This window comes from Corythoichthys intestinalis, chromosome 3 (genome assembly GCF_030265065.1).
Source record: "Corythoichthys intestinalis isolate RoL2023-P3 chromosome 3, ASM3026506v1, whole genome shotgun sequence".
Lineage (NCBI taxonomy): Eukaryota > Metazoa > Chordata > Actinopteri > Syngnathiformes > Syngnathidae > Corythoichthys > Corythoichthys intestinalis.
In genome coordinates, this window is record NC_080397.1 from 37,261,318 (window position 1) to 37,284,368 (window position 23,051).

Genomic DNA, 23,051 nt, shown 5'->3' on the forward strand with positions numbered 1-23,051 from the left:
TCTTGGTGTCAATAGGGGCAATGAGTTTAACAGTATACTAGTATATTCTAATACTTTTTAAAAATGAAAATAGAGGGAGCAGTAAATATCTTATGGATTTTAATTTGTTATATTAAAAGGATTACTACAACTTATTTTTCTTTATTTTTTTGTGATGAATCCTGTTCTATTTTTATGAACTTCACAGTATTATTCGGCCATAACCAGAGTGCATTGCTTTTTACTAACAAAATTTTGTTTATAAATAAAATTGTGACTCGTCCTCCAGTTGTTGAAATCATTATCCCCCCAAAAAAGTCCCTTGGCCTTTAAATGGTTAACTTGAGTAAAGTTTTACACTAATCTTTTTTCTACTAGTGGCAGTGTCCCTATGGATTTCTATAATTGTTGGCACTCCAGACACAAAAAGAGCTGAAATACAATATAAGGATAGAAATGTGCGAGGGGGAAAACTTGAAATGAGAGAAAATGGATAAGAATTTAACCACGCATTTAAAGAAATATACTGAAGAGATTTCATTTCTGCTAATTGAATAGGCAGTGTACAGTACTGACATAAACCACAAGATGAAATCTAACACTGACTAGAAACAAAATGTCACCTCTGCTTAATTTTGGTCCAATCAAAAAAGCGTATTTACACGCGCTACCCACCTGCTGTCCAATTGCTGAAAAATCCTCCGGACACAACTTCCGTATTCTTGGCCAATGAATGCGTTTAAGGGCAGGCTTTGGAATATTTTCACGAATTGTGGTTGGCTGGATTTTATTCCGCTTCCTGACACTGGACTGATCCTCCTAACGGAAGCAGCATCGGCTTCATATTTCAATGAGAAAATTGTGAAATTCGAGACTGAGACGTACAATTAGTCTCTGGTAAGTGTTTTGTATATCCATAGCATTTAATCTGCATCGCTTTAAAGGGTTGGAAGTAGTAGTTTTTGTTGTATTTTTCTTCGTGTACTGGGTGACGTTTTTCCTCACTGTCATGAGACACTGAAGAGGAGAAGGAGGGGGATACTGCTGAATCTTACAATGGATGGAGCTGAAGGCCTTTAAACACCATTTTTATACTTAGAATCGATCAATTGTTTTGCGGCAATTCATTTAACATTGAACATGTTTCATTTTGCCTACGGTACGTTGCTTAAACAAAAATTATGTACGCTGTAGTTTCTCGCGTCGTTTTCACTAAATAAGTTACTGAAGACATGCTGATGTGCCGACATTGTGTATTGTAACAATAATAGTTACATTATTGCAGCGTAATGTCCATTGTCAACTCGTTAGCTTCCAATGACGGCGATAGACGTCCAATCCATGTTGATTAGGAATAATCGCTGCGAGCCCTTCCCAGTCCAGATAGATTGGACGTCTATTAACGCCAGTTGTCGTGAAAGGTGGTCATTCAATGCTAGTAGTCCGAGTTCAAATGTATTTGATGTCTTGCTGCGAGTGGCAGCGAATGAGTTGGATAGTAGTGTTGTATTAAAAAAAAAAAAAAAAAAAAGAAATAAAAAAATTACTCGCTCACTGTCAGCGCATGATGAAAATAATTTCTTTTGTCAAAATAAAATACAGAAGAAAAAGATAGGGCTGTAATTCTGTTTCAATCATCATGAGGTATTTCATAAAATTAATCCCAAGCTATTTTCTTTTTTGTTGTTGTTGTTGTCCTTTTTAAATTTTGGTGATCATAGAAAAATAAAACAGGTGCATGGTACTCAGCAACATGTGCCATTTTCTTTTGATTAAGAATGTGCGCACAAGAGTAAGTGTAGTTATCCGAAAAGAATATCATGTGAGTTGGTGGAATAGAGATTGAATTGTGTGCAAACAGAAGAATGATCAGTCTGTTGGGGAAATGTGATGATCTTTGTCTATTGGTTTATGATCTTCATGATATTATGTATATTGGTTGGGCAACAAATGAAATCAATGTAATCGTTATTTATAGCATGTGATTCTTGTGATTAACTGCAATTCATCGCATTGTCATACACACTATCCAAAAATGAATTCAACAGTAGTGTATAAAGTAGTAATAGTCACACCCAAATCTATCCTGACTTACATCTTCCTGACCTATTGATTATTAAGTTTAACCCCACCATACATGTCCCATTCGGTAAATGAAGTCATAGAGCTTGTATCGCTACTTACAGATAGGTATTGTAGTAGTATATGGCGGAAAACACTCAGGTGACTTGAAGTTCTGCTCTGAGACCCCCAATTTGGCCAAATTTTAAAATTGTCCGATATGCATGTGTGATACATCATTGGAAAGCTTAAAATCTCAATTTTCTGGGAGAAGAAAAATTTTGGACTGGAGGGCTTAAAAAAATTTTTTTTTTTACAAAATCTTTTTAAACAGCAAAACCCTATCTGGAGGTGAGCGCACACAAGAGCAGAATTACAGACGCCATGACTTTAATGAGATATTATCGCGTACTTACCTTGTTTTGATCCAAAAACTCCACGTCGCATGTATCACTGAGTGTCAAGACATAGCCGTGAATGGCCACAGCTGGATTTTTTGGGGGGATTGGGTTGCGATGCAGAAATCGCAGACATCAAGGAGTGGTTGAGATTTTCTTTTTTTATATATTTACCCTTTAAAACGTTTTTGTTTTTTTTTTGTTTTTGTTTTTTTTTTTTCTTTGTGTGGATCAATTATTTATCATCTAACATATCGGGAAAAATGCGATAGTAACAAAAAAATACAATTTAGCGATACTTATGAGGTACATATCCGTGATTTTTTTTACAGACACCATTTTTTTCATTGTGATGTAATTTGTTTAAAAGTTCAAATTTGCGAGTTAATAATTTTTTTGTCTTTTTTTTTTTTTTTTTTTAACAAAATATTAGACATCAATGATTGATTCTAAGCTAAAAATGACATTTTGAATAATAAATATAATTACTTACCTTGTTTTCATGGCTGGGTTGAAACAAAAACGGTTGTGCGACGTCTGTAAACAGGGGTTTTCAGGGTAAAACGGGCAAATTAAAAATAGTTCAGGGGCTTAATGCGCCATGAATAGACATATTGTTCTATCAAACACAACAGTTGTTTTGGCTTGAAATACAGCCGTTTCTTTTAAAAAGGAGTGCAAGAGCAGAAACTGCCTTTTCAGCCTTGTCTGTGTTTTCCACCATATACAGAAGAATTATACACACACATAACACACTGTGAGTCAACCTACATGTTTGGTCCACCACTCTAGTGGACAGCATTCTGAACGGATGCTGGACAGTGCTCTGTATTGAGGCATGTTGCTCTCTGTTGAATCTGTTCAGGATACAAACTCAGGTAGACAAAAGGCTTATTGTTTTCATTGGGGGCTCTGATATAGATGCACGATTAAATGCGTTAACAAATGTGTCAGTTCACAAAAAGTTAACTATCTTGCCCATCTTAATAATGTATATTATAGTGTTCATATCATGGATTGAATTATCATAAGAATACTTCTTCGCGCTATTTCATATTTATGTTTTTAAATGTGTAAAGAAGCGGCTTTTGCAACATTTGCTATTTAAATCTTCCTGCTTTTTCTCATGTTTTAGCCTTCAGCCAAGATGATCCACAGTCTCTTCCTAGTTAACTCCTCAGGAGACATTTTCCTGGAGAAGCACTGGAAGAGTGTGGTGAGCCGCTCTGTGTGCGACTACTTCTTTGAGGCTCAGGAGCGTGCAAGTGAACCGGAAAATGTCCCGCCTGTGATCCCTACACCGCACCACTATCTTATCAATGTTCTCAGACATCGTATATACTTTGTGGCGGTCATACAGAGTGAGGTGCCGCCGCTCTTTGTCATTGAGTTTCTGCACAGAGTCGTCGACACATTCCAGGTTCACTTCTACTTTTCAAGTCATGGTCAAGTTGATGATTTTATTGTTCTGAAGTTTGTTTTGTTTTGGTCCATTTTACAAAAGATTTAATAATTTGTGTATGTTGTTTTTAACAGGACTATTTCGGTGTGTGCACAGAGGCTGCCATCAAGGACAATGTAGTCGTAGTTTATGAACTATTGGAGGAAATGTTGGACAACGGTTTTCCACTGGCTACAGAGTCCAATATTCTCAAAGAGCTTATCAAGCCCCCCACCATCCTCCGCACTATGGTTAACACTATCACAGGTATGATAAATATGAATATCCGCAACACTGGTGACCAATAACTAAAAGAAGTTCAAAAGGAAATATGACTGCCCAGCCCGCGCCTTAAACATCTCATCAGTCCTGAGACATAATAAGCACACCCGAAGAGCGCATGCCTTCTACCTGCTGACTTGGAACATACAAGCAACACTAAGTCCTCAATTAATTAATCCAATTATTCAGCCCTAAGGGGGAAAATAATTAGGTTCCAATGATCGATGCGCATACATCCTTGACAAAACTATACTAGTCCTTCTAAAAAAATTAGCATATTGTGATAACGTTCTTTATTTTCTGTAATGTACTGATAAACATTAGACTTTCATATATTTTAGATTCTTTACACAAAACTAAAGTAGTTCAAGCCTTTTATTGTTTTAATATTGATGATTTTGGCAAAAAAGTCAAGAAAAAACAAAAATTCCTTTCTCAAAAAATTACCATATTTCATCCGACCAATACAAAAAAGTGTTTTTCTAAAACAAAAAAAGTCAACCTTCAATTATATCAGCTATGCACTCAATACTTGGTTGGGAATCCTTTTGCAGAAAGACTGCTTCAATGCGGCGTGGCATGGAGGCAATCAGCCTGTGGCACTGCTGAGGTGTTACGGAGACCCAGGATGCTTCAATAGCGGCCTTAAGCTCATCCACAGTGTTGGGTCTGGTGTCTCTCAACTTCCTCTTTACAATATCCCACAGATTCTCTATTGCGGTTCAGGTCAGGAGAGTTTGCGGGCCAATTGAGCACACTAATGCCATGGTCAGTAAACCATTTACCAGTGGTTTTGGCACTGTGAGCAGGTGCCAGGTAGTGCTGAAAAATGAAATCTTCATCTCCATAAAGCTTTTCAGCAGATGGAAGCATGAAGTGCTCTAAAATCTCCTGATAGCTAGCTGCATTGACCCTGCCCATGATAAAACACTATAGACCAACACCAGCAGCTGACATGGCACCCCAGACCATCACTGACTGTGGGTACTTGACATTGGACCAGTCTTCCTCCAAACTCTAGCACCTTGATTTCCGAATGGCATGCAAAATTTGCTTTCATCTGAAAAAAGTACTTTGGATCGCTGAGCAACAGTCCAGTGCTGCTTCTCTGTAGCCCAGGTCAGGCGGTTCTGCCATTTCCAGCACACGCCTGTGCACGGTGGTTTTGGATGTTTCTACTCCAGACTCAGTCCACTGTTTCTGCAGGTCCCCCTAGGTCTGGAATCAGGCCTTCTCCACAATTTTTCTCAGGGTGCGGTCCAGTCTTCTGATTGTGCAGTGTTTCCTGCCACACTTTTTCCTTTCCACAGACTTCCCACTGAGGTGCCTTGATACAGCACTCTGGGAACAACCTATTCATTCAGAAATTTCTTTCTGTGTCTTAGCCTCTTGCTTGAGGGTGTCAATAATGGCCTTCTGGACAGCAGTCAGGTCGGCAGTCTTGCCCATGATTGCGGTTTTGAGTAATGAACCAGGCTGGGAGTTTTTAAAAGCCTCAGGAAACTTTCGCAGAGGTTTTAAGTTAATTCGTTGATTCAGTTGATTAGGTTAGTAGCTTCTTTAGAGTACCTTTTCATCCATCCATCCATCCATTATCTTCCACTTGTTCCGGGGTCGGGTCGCGGGGGCAGCAGCTTTAACAGGGAAGCCCAGACTTCCCTCTCCCCAGCCACTTCAACCAGCTCCTCCGGCGGGATCCCAAGGCGTTCCCAGGCCAGCCGAGAGACATAGTCTCTCCAGCGTGTCCTGGGTCGTCCCCGGGGCCTCCCGCCGGTGGGACATGCCCGGAACACCTCTCCAGGGAGGCGTCCGGGAGGCATCCGAACCAGATGCCCGAGCCACCTCAGCTGGCTCCTCTCTACGCGGAGGAGTAGCGGCTCGACGCCGAGTCCCTCCCGGATGACCGAGCTTCTCACCCTATCTCTAAGGGAGAGCCCGGACACCCTGCGGAGGAAACTCATTTCGGCCGCTTGTATCCGGGATCTTGTTCTTTCGGTCACGACCCAAAGCTCGTGACCATAGGTGAGGGTAGGAACGTAGATCTACTGGTAAATCGAGAGCTTTGCCTTTCGGCTCAGCTCCTTCTTCACCACTACGGACCGGTGCAGCGTCCGCATTACTGCAGACGCCGCACCGATTCGCCTGTCGATCTCCCGCTCCCTCCTACCGTCACTCGTGAACAAGACCCCAAGATACTTGAACTCCTCCACTTGGGGCAGGATCTCATCCCCGACCCGGAGAGGGCACTCCACCCTTTTCCGACTGAGGACCATGGTCTCGGATTTGGAGGTGCTGATCTTCATCCCAACCGCTTCACACTCAGCTGCGAACCGCTCCAGTGAGAGTTGGAGGTCACGGCTTGATGAAGCCAACAGCACTAAATCATCTGCAAAAAGCAGAGATTCAATGCTGAGGTCACCAAACCGGACCCCCTCAACGCTTCGGCTGCGCCTAGAAATTCTGTCCATAAAAGTTATGAACAAAATCGGTGACAAAGGGCAGCCTTGGCGGAGTCCAACCCTCACTGGGAACGAATTCGACTTACTGCCGGCAATGCGGACCAGACTCTGACACCGGTCGTACAGGGACCGAACAGCCCTTACCAAGGGGCTCGGTACCCCGTACTCCCGGAGCACCCTCCACAGGATTCCCCTAGGCACACGGTCGAACGCCTTCTCCAAATCCACAAAACACATGTAGACTGGTTGGGCGAACTCCCATGCACCCTCGAGGACCCTGCTGAGGGTGTAGAGCTGGTCCACTGTTCCACGGCCGGGACGAAAACCACACTGCTCCTCCTGAATCCGAGATTCGACTTCCCGACGGACCCTCCTCTCCAGCACCCCTGAATAGACTTTACCGGGGAGGCTGAGGAGTGTGATTCCTCTATAATTGGAACACACCCTCCGGTCCCCCTTTTTAAAAAGGGGGACCACCACCCCGGTCTGCCAATCCAGAGGCACTGTCCCCGATGTCCACGCGATGTTGTAGAGGCGTGTCAGCCATGACAGCCCTACAACATCCAGAGCCTTTAGGAACTCCGGGCGGATCTCATCCACCCCCGGGGCCTTGCCACCGAGGAGCTTACCAACCGCCTCAGTGACTTCAACCCCAGAGATCGAAGAGCCCACCTCAGAGTCCCCAGACTCTGCTTCCTCAAAGGAAGGCGTGTCGGTGGAATTGAGGAGGGCTTCGAAGTATTCTCTCCACCGACTCACGACGTCCCGAGTCGAGGTCAGCAGTACACCGTCTTCACTATACACAGTGTTAATAGTGCACTGCTTTCCTCTCCTCAGACGCCGGATGGTGGACCAGAATTTCCTCGAAGCCGTCCGGAAGTCGTTTTCCATGGCCTCACCGAACTCCTCCCATGTCCGAGTTTTTGCCTCGGCGACTGCCGAGGCCGCAGTCCGCTTGGCCAGCCGGTACCTGTCAGCTGCCTCCGGAGTCCCACAGGCCAAAAAGGCCCGATAGGCCTCCTTCTTCAGCTTGACGGCATCCCTTACCGCTGGTGTCCACCAGCGGGTTCGGGGATTGCCGCCACGACAGGCACCAACCACCTTACGGCCACAGCTCTGATCGGCCACCTCAACAATGGAGGTGCGGAACATGGCCCACTCGGACTCAATGTCCCCCACCTCCCCCGGGACAAGGGAGAAGTTCTGCCGGAGGTGGGTGTTGAAACTCTTTCTGACAGGGGATTCTGCCAGACGTTCCCAGCAGACCCTCACAATACGTTTGGGCCTGCCAGGTCTGGCCAGCATCTTCCCCCGCCATCGGAGCCAACACACCACCAGGTGGTGATCAGTTGACAGCTCCGCCCCTCTCTTCACCCGAGTGTCCAAAACATGCGGTCGCAAGTCCGATGACACGATTACGAAGTCGATCATCGAACTGCGGCCTAGGGTGTCCTGGTGCCAAGTGCACATATGGACACCCCTATGTTTGAACATGGTGTTCGTTATAGACAAACCGTGACGAGCACAGAAGTCCAATAACAGAACACCACTCGGGTTCTGATCGGGGGGGCCGTTCCTCCCAATCACGCCCCTCCAGGTCTCACTGTCATTGCCCACGTGAGCGTTGAAGTCCCCCAGTAGAACGAGGGAGTCCCCAGAGGGGGCGCTCTCTAGCACACCCTCCAAGGACTCCAAAAAGGGTGGGTATTCTGAACTGCTGTTCGGTGCATAAGCACAAACAACAGTTAGAACCCATCCCCCCACCCGAAGGCGGAGGGAGGCTACCCTCTCGTCTACCGGGTTAAACCCCAACGTACAGGCGCCAAGCCGGGGGGCAATAAGTATGCCCACACCTGCCCGGCGCCTCTCACCATGGGCAACTCCAGAGTGGAAGAGAGTCCAACCCCTCTCGAGAGGATTGGTACCAGAACCCAAGCTGTGTGTGGAGGAGAGTCCGACTATATCTAGTCGGAACTTCTCTGCCTCACACACCAGCTCAGGCTCCTTCCCTGCCACAGAGGTGACATTCCATGTTCCAAGAGTTAGCTTCAGCAGCTGGGGGTCGGACCGCCAAGGCCTTTGGCTGCCGCCCAACTCCCTACGCACCCGACCCCTTTGGCCCCTCCCACAGGTGGTGAGCCCATGGGAAGGGGAACCCACGTTGCCTTTTCGGGCTGAGCCCGGCCGGGCCCCATGGGGACAGGCCCGGCCACCAGACGCTTGCCTTCGAGCCCCACCTCCAGGCCTGGCTCCAGAGGGGGGCCCCGGTAACCCGCGTCCGGGCAAGGGAAACTGGGGTTCAATAATCTTGCTCATCATAAGGGGTCTTTTTGAGCCATACTTTGTCTGGCCTCTCACCTAGGACCTGTTTGCCATGGGTGACCCTACCAGGGGCTTAAAGCCCCAGACAACATAGCTCCTAGGATCATTGAGACACTCAAACCCCTCCACCATGATAAGGTGATGACTCATGGGGGGAGTACCTTTTCATGATATGCAAATTTTTTGAGATAGGGATTTTTGTTTTTTCTTGACTTTCTTGTTTATCAGTACATTACTGAAAATAATTAACTTTATCACAATATGCTAATTTTTTGAGAAGGACGAGTACCTACCAAATTTCAGTCCAGTCCGTCCACAAATAAAAGAGGAGCAGCAATTTTAGGCTACGTTCATACAACAGGTCTTAATGCACAAATCCGATTTTTTTGTCATGTTTTTTTTTTTTTTTTTTTTTGGCGTGCCCGATCAGACTGTCTTTATCCATTGTGACCGTTCAAGTATTACTCATGCGCGCTAATTCGCAGTCCGACACGTGCTGAGCAAGAAGACCTGCATGCGTAAAAGCATCAAAACAAATGACTGCACATGCTGGCTGACATTCCAGGGCGATCATATTTTGATTTCCAAAGAGAGGTCACATATAACAGACATAAATAATCCCTGTTTTGGTTTATATTCAAAGTTTCTGTGGATCGATAGCATGCACACACTGTCCCTGCATGTATCACGCACAGTTTACCCCGACTCTCGACCATGTAAGCAATCTTGAAATATTGTTCATATAGAGCAGAGAGAAAACCTATCATTCTCAGGCTTATCCTCAATCCATTTTTATTTTTTTATGACTGTTGTCAAGTCCGACCCTTCCCCAAAAGCCGTGTTCAAGGCAAGCTAGGCGCTAACGGACAGCTGCACCGTTACCGTAGCGCACTGTCTCTCTCGCTCTTTGATGACGTAATTGCTGCATGAATTCCGATTTGGGACACTTTCCAGGTCAGACTGCCGCAACGTTCTGCAAAAATGTGGCCCAGATCGGATTTGAACCACGTACGAAAGTGACCCAGATCGGATTTGAATCGGTCAACTTGACGACTTGGCGACTTGTCCCGTTCAGACCGTCAAGTTAAGTATGAATGTAGCCTTCGTTAGTGTCTTCACCAAGAAGAACAGCGCGAGTGAGACTTGGAACTCTCCCTCAGGGCGGTCCAAAAAGTGTTCTTTCTAGAGAGGAAGAGTAACTGAAAATTAAAGAGTTGCCGTAAACGCACTTCTAATTGCTTGGTTTCTCTTGTGGCAAATACTGGTACTGGCGGTCTAATAAATTTGCCTGATACTTAACACATTAGAATAGGGTCATCAAGGTGTAGGTTTAGTCTCAATATTGGTAGGGACGATATAAAGCATAACCTGCATGTACACTTTTTGCTGGGGACGGGACATTAATAAGACCGAACAGTTTGGGTGAATGTGGGTCAGGGCTACATTTCTCACAAATACTGTATGAACCTAATTAATTGATAGGCTAAATGATCAGTGCAAAATAAATCTGTATTGACTTACACCAACTTTCACACTGTAACTTTATATGGTCTTAATCTGATAATTTTTCTTAAATCTAGTCGAATAATTTTCTCTATCTCGTTTTGAGTGTTAAAGACTAACAGATTAATATATCAGATTATTCCACTTACATTAAGTAAATATTACTATTTGTTCTTATTAAGACTTTACGTCTAAAAGTTGGTCATTTATCACCTAAATCCAGAAAAAATGCTTTCAAATAATGATTTGAACAATATCTGTTCTTGAATTAAGAACATATCTGACAAACAAGTTTTTTTTTTTTTTTTAACATTAAACATACTTTTTGCGTAAAACAAGTCTGTTAGGATTATTTTCAGTTAGCTATTTTTCTTATTTCAAGAAATCTACTTGAGTAAAATTTACTTGAAACACTGGCAGATCATTTCTCTTATTTCTAGTAGATTTACGCTGAAAACAAGGGAATTTTACTAGTTTTAAGGAGGTTTGTTTTTGCAGCACATATGTGTTGGTTCAGGTGATACACCGTTCGATTCAAACCTTTGTTTTCAAAAACTAGTAAAGAAACATTTTGAAAACTTCCAGAATAAATGTCTGGATATTGTTAGCAAATTTAAATAGCAATATTTGAACATAAATTAACATACACAATAAATACAAACCTGTTAATAATCTCTTAACCATCCAGGAATGCAAAAAATAAACGTTTGTCTTAAGACCACTCAACATTGTCTAAGTAAGTATAACTGAAAAAACTTTTTACTGTACTGTATAACAAAAATAAATAAAAATGGAGCCTTCCTTCAGGTTAAACACTACTGCTTTTGTCCACTAGCACAGCCAAACTTAACAAAAAATTTAAGCTTCTTCGGGCTGGTTTAAAGAGCAAATACAGTAAATAAAATAAAAAATGAAAATTGGGGAGAAGGAGGTAAACCTTGGTTCACTACATTTCTCAGTTTAATTAACACTAACGGTAGAAAACACATACAGGAGGATGTTTCTCTCAAAGCAGCTTCCTACTCGAGTTCGGAAAATTCACACAGATTAACGTTATGCTAACTCTGATGGCGGTCGGACTTTCAGTTGCAAAATTAGTGGTGCGTTCCCCACCTTCACAACATTGACATTACTTACAGTGGCTGCTAGCGGAAAAAAAAACTTCTAATATTCCTCGTCTTTGAAGGGTGCAGAGGAGGCGGAATGTTGTAGTTATGTCGGGGCAGTGATTGCGCGTGTGTCGGAGGGATGTCAAGTTATCAGCCAATCAAACATGCGTTTGAGGAAAAAAATGGACTGGCACATTCAGCAAGTGAAAAGGGGTCAATGTACATCTGAACTTAATTAAAGTAATTCACTTAAAATTACAACAACATACATATGAATACAACATATGGGAAGACAATCTAAATGACTTATATAACTAGTATATAATGCAAATAAGGTTGCTTAAAAGTTGTTGGGGACAATTTAAGCATCCTGAAAAGTTGGTAGTGTCATGTCCCTACCGTCCCTATGCAAACCTATGCGTTTGTATTTTTTATACATTATTGTGAGTTAACCACATAATCGACTCTAATCAGTTTTGACATTTGATCTATTCCCAGGCAGCACCAATGTCGGGGAACAGCTCCCAACTGGCCAGCTGTCAGTGGTACCATGGAGACGAACTGGTGTCAAATACACCAACAATGAAGCATATTTTGACGTTGTGGAGGAAATAGACGCCATCATTGATAAGTCAGGTAACGCTTACGGCCACTTAGTCGTTTCCATTGATGGTGTGAGATGTCAAATCCAAGTTATGAGAGGAAAGAAAAGTTATGAAGAAACAGAGTACAGTGAGCCGGAGCACATACGGCTTTTCTCGAGTCAGCTCTTTTTTTGCTTGATCATTCATAGCTAGCCCCTCCTAAATTTAACAGATTGGATATCTAGCAGCATGAGTGGCAGCCAATGTGCGATTGTTAAATAAGATACCCCCCCCCCCCCCCCCCCCTTTTGTCAGGTTCCACCATAACGGCTGAAATCCAGGGAGTCATTGATGCCTGCGTCAAACTGACTGGCATGCCTGACCTCACTCTGTCGTTTATGGTAAGTCTTTCCAAACTAATTCAGTGAGTGTCATGGTTTAGGAAAGTGTTGACAGAGACATTTACCACCAGCAATTAGCATTACTCTGTATACAGGAAGCCCTCTGTTTTCTTAGAAGTTCTGAACTGCGCACAATTACCTAGTTTTCACTGTGGCATGTGCAGCACAAGAAGGCAAATTCAGTTGCTGCCACATTTGCAGTGGCGATAGCCTAGTGTTAGTGCTATTTATGTTTTTTTTTACTGTAATTATGAGTACCGGTATGTAAATCATCTTTACACTTTTTATCCAATTTTATTTGGGATATTTTAAAATTGTGCAATGGAAAAGTTTTTTTTTTTTTTTTTTTTGCTGTAATACCAAAAGATTACTTGGCACAAACCCAACATTTCTAATTTCCAAAAAACACCATAACTACAATAAAACATCAGCAACATTAACTGCAGACAAATTTTGATGTTGCCCAAATACAATTTTTTTTTTTTTTTTTTTTTAAACATGAAATGTGAGTGGCACAATTCCAATTTTTATTTTAAAATGTGATCCAGACCTCATTGGAATGTGGATATAAATCAGAGGTAATCCAAGTGCCATATGAATGTTCATGTCGTTCTATCGTCACATTTATTTGACATATGTATATATAGTTTGTTTTTCAGTACCATTTTTTGGACTGTAAATCGCATCAGCTAAAGAAAGCACAAAGAGGAGGGGAAAAAAACATTTGTCGCACTGGCGTATAAGTGAAATTTGGGGGGCGATTTTTTAATTTATTAGAAACTAAGAACAAACATTACTGTATAGGTTAAAGAAATACCGTATTGGCCTGAATATAAGACCGTGTTTTTTGCATTGAAATAAGACTGAAAAAGATGGGGTCGTCTTATATTCACAGTCTAGACATTATACCCATTCACGACGCTAGATGGCGCCAGATATCATTGAAGCGATGTTCTGTCATGACAGATCTCAGCTACTCTCCCCAGTCATTACGCTAGATGGCGCCAGATATCATTGAAGCAATGTTCTGTCATGACAGATCTCAGCTACTCTCAAGTAGAGCTGTCCCGACTAGTCGACATAGTCGACGTCATCGATGACGTAAATCCGTCGACGAGCACAACATCCCGTCGACGGTTAATGAAGGGTTAAAAAAAATATATGCGTGGAAAGTTCAGAATGTCGGATGCTCTGTATGCAAGCGGGGAAAGCGGCACAAAGCCAAAAAAAGCGCACCAGAGTGTCCAAAACATTGACTTATTTCAAAGAAACAACGGAGGGTACACTCTTCTGTCCTGCCTCTTCAATGGCAAGCTTGGCTGCACGTCTGCCGTGAATAAACACCTCAAATGCCGTCACCCAGTTTGTAATTTTTAAAAAAAATTTTTTTCATTTTTTGTACACCAGAGGGTGCTGTCGCCTTACTGAATAATAATGTTTCATTGACATTGGGCCTATAAATGCTATTAGTATTGTCCTTAATGCTAACTGAAAGGTTTATTTCATGTTATGGTTTATTTTATGGTATATAAAATTATACAAGGTTAAAAGGTCATAAATATATACAGTATATACAGTGCTTGCACTCAAGGGAGAGATTGTCAATGATAAGGTAATAAATTAAGGTGAAGGCAATTCATTGATATATAAATAAGGTTTAAAAGGAAAAAGGTGAAAAGTTTTTGTTAATTTCTAATTGTGTTGTTTTATTTGTGTGCACCGCAGCTCTTACAGTGTAATTACATCAAGGATGGAATAAAAGTTTAAAACCATCAGTTTAAGAGACCACCTTTTCAATCGGGATGCTAAACTAGTTAATTCTATCAGCATTTGAACTCATTGTTTATTTGTGATTTATTATTGTTATTTACGTGTTCATTTGTACTTAAATAAATAATTTAAGTGTTCCAGTATATTTTTTGTGAATTGATAAGCGTCAACAAAAATTTCATTGCTAAATTAGTAAAAAAAAAATTTAAAAAAAAATTTTTTTTTTAATTATTAGATTAGTCGACTAATCGTAAAAATAGTCGGCTGACTAATCGGGAGAAAATTAGTCGTTTGGGACAGCCCTACTCTCAAGTATAACCAGTTTGCATCATTTTATTGCAATGTTTTTCCTTATTCAGATTTGTTTCAAGACTATAGTTACAGTTAGACTTCAGTTAGATGTTTAATGCAGTTATTGCAATTTTGTTGTTTTATCACAATAGATTGGTTTATTTACATTTCAAAAACCAGAAGCCATTCTTTTATGAATGTGATTGCACTTTAGTTTACGTATTTAAATGTTCAGATATTAAGATTTGAATGAGGCAAAATAACATGCTTTTTCTCTCAAATATATTGTTATAATCATTTGTTTCGGATGTACTGTAATTATTTTCTGTACAAAAATTAATTTGGTGTTCAAAAAGTCTTTTTTCAAAATTGAGTCTTGAAAAAGATGGGGTCGTCTTATAATCAGGGCCGTCTTATACATGGGCCAATACGGTAATTGTAAAATGGAGGAAAAACAGACTACATAGGTATCTGTTAACATATTAACAGTTTTTCTAGATAACTATAGCCTCAAAAACACAACATAACAGGCGTCCGATGGTCAGAGTGGAAAAAAAAACATGTATAGGACACACTTGAGTGTGAGTTGCAGGCCCTGCCAAACTATGAAAAAAGTGCGACTTATAGTCTGTAAAATGCGGTATATTATATGTGTGCAGACTGTATAGATGGACTTACATTGTCAATGTATTATTCTACTTCAGTTATTCACATAAAACAAATGAATCTATTTAATTTTAATTAGCCGTCTAGGCACTTCTAACAAACTTGACTCCCCTCGCTCTCAGAATCCTCGGCTGTTGGATGATGTCAGCTTTCACCCTTGTGTTCGATTTAAGCGTTGGGAGGCTGAGCGGATCCTCTCCTTCATCCCTCCTGATGGAAACTTCCGACTACTTTCTTATCACGTCAGCTCTCAGAAGTTGGTGTTTTCACACACATTATGCACATGTCACTTATTGCTAGACCTCAAGTGTCGGGTGTTCTCAGTTTACAATGTTCCCAAAATGTAAAAAAAACTATGGGTGGGACTTTATTGAATTAATTAGGATTAATTACAAAGATTTAACAGGTTACAACATTCATTTTGACAGCAGGTTGCCTTTCAAACTCGGAACCTTTAAACAACACAGAACCTTTGGTAATGCAAAAATTTTCCATTTTATTATCACATTTCCAGAATGTTTTCAGAATATTAAAAAAAGGTACTTCAGGGATTTTTTTAAATATAACTTTTTGTATTGAAATCGTTTTATGCATTTTTCCTGAATTAACAATATTCATAGTCTGTGTACTATACTAGTATATTATTTGACTCAAGTGATCCTCTACATTCGTACATTTGAAGTTCGTAGTTTCACCACTTAAGGAATTGAAGGAACACTATCATAAACTGAACACATTTTGCAATGACATTGTCATATCGCATTCCTGTCTTTTTAGCTTGGTGGCCATTCCAGTGTACGTCAAGCACAACATCACTTTCCGTGAAGGAAGCTCTCAGGGGCGATTCGACTTGACCCTGGGCCCCAAGCAGACTATGGGCAAGGCTGTGGAGTCAGTGCTCGTCAGCAGTCAGCTCCCTAGGGGGGTTCTCAACGCCAATCTTAACCCCTCCCAGGGAACATACACCTTTGACCCAGTCACAAAGGTACTTACAGTTTAAATAGGTGACAAAACATACAGTAAAATATCATAGTAACATCTCGATGTGTGTTTTGGTCAGTTGTTGACTTGGGATGTAGGCAAGATCAACCCCCAGAAGCTTCCCAGCTTGAAAGGCACCATGAGTTTGCAGGCAGGAGCCTCCAAACCTGATGAGAACCCTACCATCAACATCCAGTTCAAAATCCAGCAGATGGCCATTTCAGGTTCACACAAACACACACCATGTATATAGTTCGCCACTTTGCAATGAGCAAAATTTCAGCTTGAGACCCCCTAGCATACAGCTTTTATCATGAAGCCTCTGTTCCAACCCAATGTGAGTACTGACAGGATGTGAGTCAGTTAGGGTGTGCTTGCATCTATGAGATTATGAACATGTTTTTGAATAATATAAACAATTGAGTACACTCCTTACATTTCCGCAGGTATTTAATTCTATCTTTTCTTGGGACCACACTGAAGATATGACTCTTAAACAAGTAAAAGTAGTCAGTGTATAGCTTATATAGCAACATAAATTTATTGTTCCCTCAAAATAACTCAAAATACAGCCATACTATTAGTATTAGTATTAATTTCAGTATTAATAAAGATTGTTAAATAAAATTTTTTTTTTAAAAAATCCCCGAAACGCATCACATATCCAAACTTGCAAAAAGTCGCAAATCAACGCATGCACTACGCATGCGCCACTCACATCCTGCCGGTACTCACCTTGAGTTGCAACAACGACCTCAGCTGACGCGCTCCTGGCCCTTGCCCGACTGTTTTCGCACTGCTATTTATTATCCACTAGATGGAGCCAAAAACATTGTTCATTCTAAGTGATTTGTGGACCTGGACAATATACAGTATGTACATCATGCTGTGAAGCTAGTGAACTTTCATTTAAGAGCGTACCGTGAAAGATTCACATGACACGACATTAACACACACAAAAAAAACTTTCAGTTATCTTTGTTTTTAGATATAATATAAAATTTGGCCCAGTCCTTTTTCTCTGGTTCAACATAATGTTCCGATATATGGGGGAAAACACAAACAAGACTGAAAAAGCAGTTTCTGCTCTTGCACTCCTCTTTAAAAGAAACTGCTGTATTTTAAGACAAAACAAATGTTGTGTTTGATAGAACAATATGTCTATATGCTTCCATAGCAGATTCATGGCGGATTAAGCCCCCGAACTATTTTTAATCTGTCCGTTTTACCCTGAAAACCCCCGTTTACAGACGTTGCGCAACCGCTTGTGTTTTAACTCAGCCATAAAACAAAGGTAATTAGTTTTATTTATTATTCAAAATGTCTGTCGTTTTTAGCTTTGAATCATTAATTGATGTCTCATATTTTGTTTAAAAAAAAACAAAATAAAAAGATTATTCACTCACATATTTTAAACTTTTAAACAAATTATGTCACAATGAAAAAAATGGCATCTGTAATAAAAAACTCACGGATATCTACCTCATAACTATCACTTTATTGTATTTTTTTTTTGTTACTTTCGCATTTTCTCCGATATGTTAGATGATAAATAATCGATCCAAACTAAGAAAATTTTTTTTAAAAAAAACGTTTACAAGGGTAAATATATGAAAAAGAAAATCTCGACCACTCCTTGATGTCTGCGATTTCTGAATCGTGACCCTTGTTATATTGCCATGTTTCACCCATAAAATCCCCCCAAAATCCAGCTGTGGCCATTCACAGCTGTGTCTTGACACTCAGTGATACATGCTACAGTGAGTTTTTGGATCGAAACAAGGTAAGTACGTGATAATATCTCGTTAAAGTCATGGCGTTTGTAATTCTGCTCTCGCCTCCAGATGGGGTTTTGCTGTTTAAAAAACTTTAAAAAATAAAAATAAAAAATGCCCTCCTGTATAAAATTTTTCTTCCCCCAGAAAATTGAGATCTTAAGCTTTCCAGTGATGTATCACACATGCATATAGGACAATTTTGACTTTGGCCAAATAGGGGGTCCCAGAGCGGAACTTCAAGTCACCTGAGTGTTTTCCGCCATATATATATATATATATATATATATATATATATATATATATATATATATATATATATATATACCGGTATATACTGTATATTGTAGTTTTTATTTTTTATGTTGTTTTTTCCTTATTTTCAAGAAAAAAATATCATATTACTTAGGTTATTTTGATTGAAGTGACAATATCGCTGCATTGCATTAATTCATTAACATGTATGCAATGCTTTGAACAGGGCTGAAGGTGAATCGTTTGGACATGTATGGGGAGAAGTATAAACCTTTCAAAGGTATCAAGTACATGACCAAAGCTGGGAAGTTCCAGGTGCGGACATGAGAACATCATTACTGCTCAAACTGGACCAAACCTCCTTGGAACTGTGAGGATGAATGTGATTTGATGTGTTGTTTTTCGGGTGCACATTTCAGGATTGACCTCTATAATGAGATGGCTCTTTGTAGCCCCAAATTATCAGCTGCCATCAAATGCTTGAATCCAGTGGAACAACCAAACCTTCCTAGTTTTCATGCAAGCTGATCTTTTAAACCCTTAACAAATAATACTAACATAGTCCTATAGTTTAATATTTATTGAACATTCAAGCCAATCGAAGCAGCTGATGCTGCTCAATATAGATAGAAATACTTTCAAATTTCAGATGATCCCCACAATATATACTGACCCTTTCCAACTAAATTTGTCTTTTTTTTTTTTTTAAATATCATGAAAGCATTTTCTTTTATCATGGAGAACTGAACTTTTCCATCATATTCAAATAGGAATTATTTATTTCCTAAAGACATGATGATTTTCTAATTCTTTGGAAAGGCTCTATTTATATTGTGATTACTGCATATGTAGCCTATTTTATGTAAAAGCCTTCCTGCTACTACGTATACTGTTTCCCCCCCCTATTTATTATCTTCCAACCTATTCACGTTTGTGTTTTGCTTTGCAGGGTTTTAAAATGTGTTGTTTCCGACATATTGTATTTGCAGACATGAGTATGAAACAGTCCATCCTCTGTCAGGTGCTGTAACTTCTGCTGTAACTAAATTTTCAATGCAAATAGAGTGGTGTTACTGACGCCTGCCTGGGCCATTTTATTTCCACGGTGTTATATGGAAAACTGTTAAAATATACATTTACCTCTTTTATTCTCAATTTCCACAGTGATATTTGAGTGCATATTTTTATTGAATTCAGCATACTGTCATTAGTTTTAAATTATTTAATTGACTCAGGCAGTCTGCACAGTTGTTTGGTCATGTGTATATTCTTCATCCTACCGAAAAAGAAGGATTAATTTATTATTTGCTTTAATCTAAATGACTAAATATGCATTCAGACCCCCTAGAATATGACCTCACCTACGTCACTTGTAGTTTTAACAATTGACAAAATATTGTCTCTCCTTATTAAATGGCAAACTTCATGTAAAAAACATGGTCCTCAACATAAATGTAAGTTGAGTTTCCCCTTGCAAATGTATGTCCACACTAATTCAGTTCAGGACAGCTAAAAAAATAGATTTAAAATTTGACTTCACAATAATTCAACAATAAGCAAGTGTTAAAACCCTTCACAATTCCCCAAATTGTTCTTGGATTCACTAGAAATTAATACAAAGCTTATTATGTTGAACACTGTAGGCCTCATTGTCACCATGGTAACTGATCTGAAACCAGTCTACCGTCATTCTCAGTTCCAGTGCTAGAAGCAGCTTGTAGTTGCTATGCTTGAAATGTGGGAAAAACAACAACTGCTCTGTGGTGGATGGCCCGCTACTACAGAAGGAAAAAAAAAAAAAATCTGCCTTTTGTTTGTGTTTCAAAGGTGTGGTAATAAATATTTAATGTGTTGAAGTCAATACTTGTTGTGTTTCTAATCATAAACTAAATCTCTACTCCCACAACAAATGGGTTCTAATAATTTGTGGAATTTAATGAATAAAAAAAATAATTTAAATCACACATGAAGGGTTGTTTTATGTTGATTTGGTCCGAGCGTCACCATTTAAACGGATCCTTAAGGTGACAGGTTCCTGATCTATTCACTAATTTTTCAAATCACGCAATGGCCATATTGAAACATGCATTTGGTCAATTTTTAAGGTATGGCTAATCAGTCTCACCGTTTGATTGAAGGCAGTTGAACTGACTGATATCTGTCAACTGCAGGAGTCGCTACTTCCCCTCTGCTGAGTCAGAGAATAAGATAATTTTTTTTATTCTGTGGGCAGTAATTATTTCGTCACTGACTCCGCATTCTCACAAAATAAATAAATAGTGCAGAAAATGAATGAATGTAGCGAAGTACAAACAAAAACCTCGAGGGGTATTCCAAAGAATCACAAATTTAAGTACTGTAGTTTTATTTAACCTTTAAATACAAAGAATTAACTCTTTTCAAACATTCAGCTACATTTTTTCTTTTATCTGAATGAATATAATTTTAAAATTCTTTTAATATGCTTTTTTGTCAAAGCATACTACAAAACAGCCTGTATCTGTTTCTAAATATATAATCCTTTATTTTGTATTCAAGTAAACTCCATAATATTAGTTAGTTTTCCAATCGGTAATATTTTCTCTCGGTGTTACACACATACTCGAAATCCACATCTCAAATAAATGATCAAACATACAACCTGAAGTTATTCTAACAAATATACTGTGTATAAGGTGGAAAACACAGACAAGAGTGAAAAAGCAGTTTCTGCTCTTGCACTCCTCTTTAAAAGAAACTGCTGTATTGTAAGCCGAAACAACTGTTGTGTTTGAAAGAACTAAACGTTTATATGCTGCCATAGCAGATTCATGGCGCATTAAGCCCCCAAACTATTTTTAGTTTGTCCGTTTTATTCTGGAAACCCCCGTTTACAGACGTCACACAACCGCTTTTGCTTCAACCCAGCCATAAAACAAAGGTAATGAATTATATTTCTTATTCAAAATGTCATTTTTAGCTTAGAATCATTAACTGATGTCTAATATTTCGTTTTGTTTAAAAAAATATATATATATATTCACCTGCATATTTTAAACTTTTAAACAAATGACGTCACATTGAAAAAAATGATGTCTGTAAAAAGTCACGGATATCTACCTCATAACTATCGCTTAATTGTATTTTTTTCGTTACTGTCGCATTTTCTCCGATATGTTTGGTGATAAATAATTGATCCAAATAAAGAAAAATGGGGGGGGGGGGGGGGGGGGCGTTTGAAAGGGTAAACATATGAAAAAGAAAATCTCGACCTCTCATTGATGTCTGCGATCGCTGCATCGCGATCCTTGTTATATTACCGTGTTTCACCCATAAAATCCCCCAAAAACCTAGCTGTGGCCATTCACAGCTGTGTCTTGACACTCAGGTATACATGCTACATCGAGTTTTTGGATTGAAACAAGGTAAGTATGCAATAATATCTCGATAAAGTCATATATGTAAGACATAAAATTTTTAAATCTATGCACAAAGTTAGTGGTTCTACATTTTATTTAAGGTACCACCTCAAAAGGTACTTGGCTCTCTGAGTACCACATTCATGGCCAACATTATAGGACGTCAATATGTTCTGCTCAAAAAAGATAAACACTGTAGTAGATTGAAAAATATCATTTGAACATTTTATTCAGTCACTCTTTTGGGTAGCACTAGAAAAGTGGTTCTTAACCGAACCCTATGAGTTTCACAGGTACATTACCGAACGCTTTGGAATTAGACAAATCTTTTTTTTTTTTTTTTTCAATTTTACATTCAAATCTCTTCTCATTTATATATCATGTTTTTAAAGAGGCCAAAATGTATGTTTTTATCTTTATGCCTGCAGCATCATCAGACCACTAAACCAAGACTGGTCCAATGTGCATATCTTACAATTTTTCATTCAAATTTGGATGAATATATCTGATATTGTTCAACATTAAACCTGCTTGGTTGCATTAACCTTGACGGTGCAGTTTCTGTCATGTTTACATCTCAAATGAGATCAAATTTAATGAAAAACCCTGCACAAAATGATTGCCAAATTTGTACACAAAGTTATTATGTTAAAAAAAAAAACCTCACAAATCCAATAAACAGTGTGAATTTATAACAAATATCTTTTGCCTTTCCTTTTTTGTTCACGTTGGAAAATGAAATTAAACTCGATTCATTTCACACCGTTTTTGTTTTCATGTCGACATTCTATCTCACCCTTGCCTCACATACTATTTTAATGGTGTAAAATGTGACGCAAATGTTTTTTACCTGTAGGTCTGTTGTACTTCCTCATACCAAGTGAGAGTCAACCTTCCACTGAGCAAACCTTGAGGACTAGCAGTTGAAAGAATTGGAAAAAGCCTGTAAATTGGAGAGTAACTAGTCCTAAACCTGGTCTAAAATGCCACTTTGCGTAGATTTAGTCAGTGTCCAAAAATAGGGCCCTTAGTGTTTTAACCTTCACCGAACCCCTTAGGCTGACTCACCCTGGGGTTCCATTGAACCCAGGTTAAGAACCACTGCACTAGAGGAAGCCCACGTATCACTAGTGGTACTGGAGTACTACAGTTGTACCACATTTTGTTTCTCTTCGCTATTAAGGGAGAGGTCATCACATATTGAAATACGGATGTCACACTTGCCAGGACTGCTTCATTGACTTTGGTTGCAATTTAAGAAAATGAGCAAATCTATTTTGGAAACCCTTTTAAGTGGCCTGCCAAAGTTTAATGCAGTAGTCTAAATTGGCTGTATGCAATGTTTTGCCTCAAGAGCAAATAGTGAGTCACATTGT

At 39.7% G+C, this 23,051-nt stretch overlaps 1 protein-coding gene across 1 annotated transcript; it reads left to right on the top strand.

Annotated features, from left to right (window-relative positions):
- Nucleotides 1-752: 752 nt before the first annotated feature.
- On the top strand, nt 753-21,465 carry ap3m2 (adaptor related protein complex 3 subunit mu 2). The gene is made up of 9 exons (XM_057831438.1): nt 753-876; nt 3,574-3,858; nt 3,975-4,146; nt 12,053-12,190; nt 12,454-12,539; nt 15,389-15,522; nt 16,044-16,251; nt 16,327-16,471; nt 18,504-21,465. The coding sequence occupies exons 2-9, from the start codon at nt 3,586-3,588 to the stop codon at nt 18,602-18,604; spliced, it is 1,257 nt and encodes a 418-aa protein (XP_057687421.1). The 5' UTR covers nt 753-876; nt 3,574-3,585; the 3' UTR covers nt 18,605-21,465.
- The last annotated feature ends 1,586 nt before the right edge of the window (nt 21,466-23,051 follow it).

Bases quoted from the DNA above. Each gene is read 5' to 3' on its own strand.
- ap3m2 (XM_057831438.1), top strand. From the start codon at position 3,586: ATGATCCACAGTCTCTTCCTAGTTAACTCCTCAGGAGACATTTTCCTG. The intron at 3,859-3,974 runs GTTCACTTCTAC...TGTTTTTAACAG, and splicing joins GAGTCGTCGACACATTCCAG to GACTATTTCGGTGTGTGCAC. The intron at 16,472-18,503 runs GTTCACACAAAC...TGCTTTGAACAG, and splicing joins CCAGCAGATGGCCATTTCAG to GGCTGAAGGTGAATCGTTTG.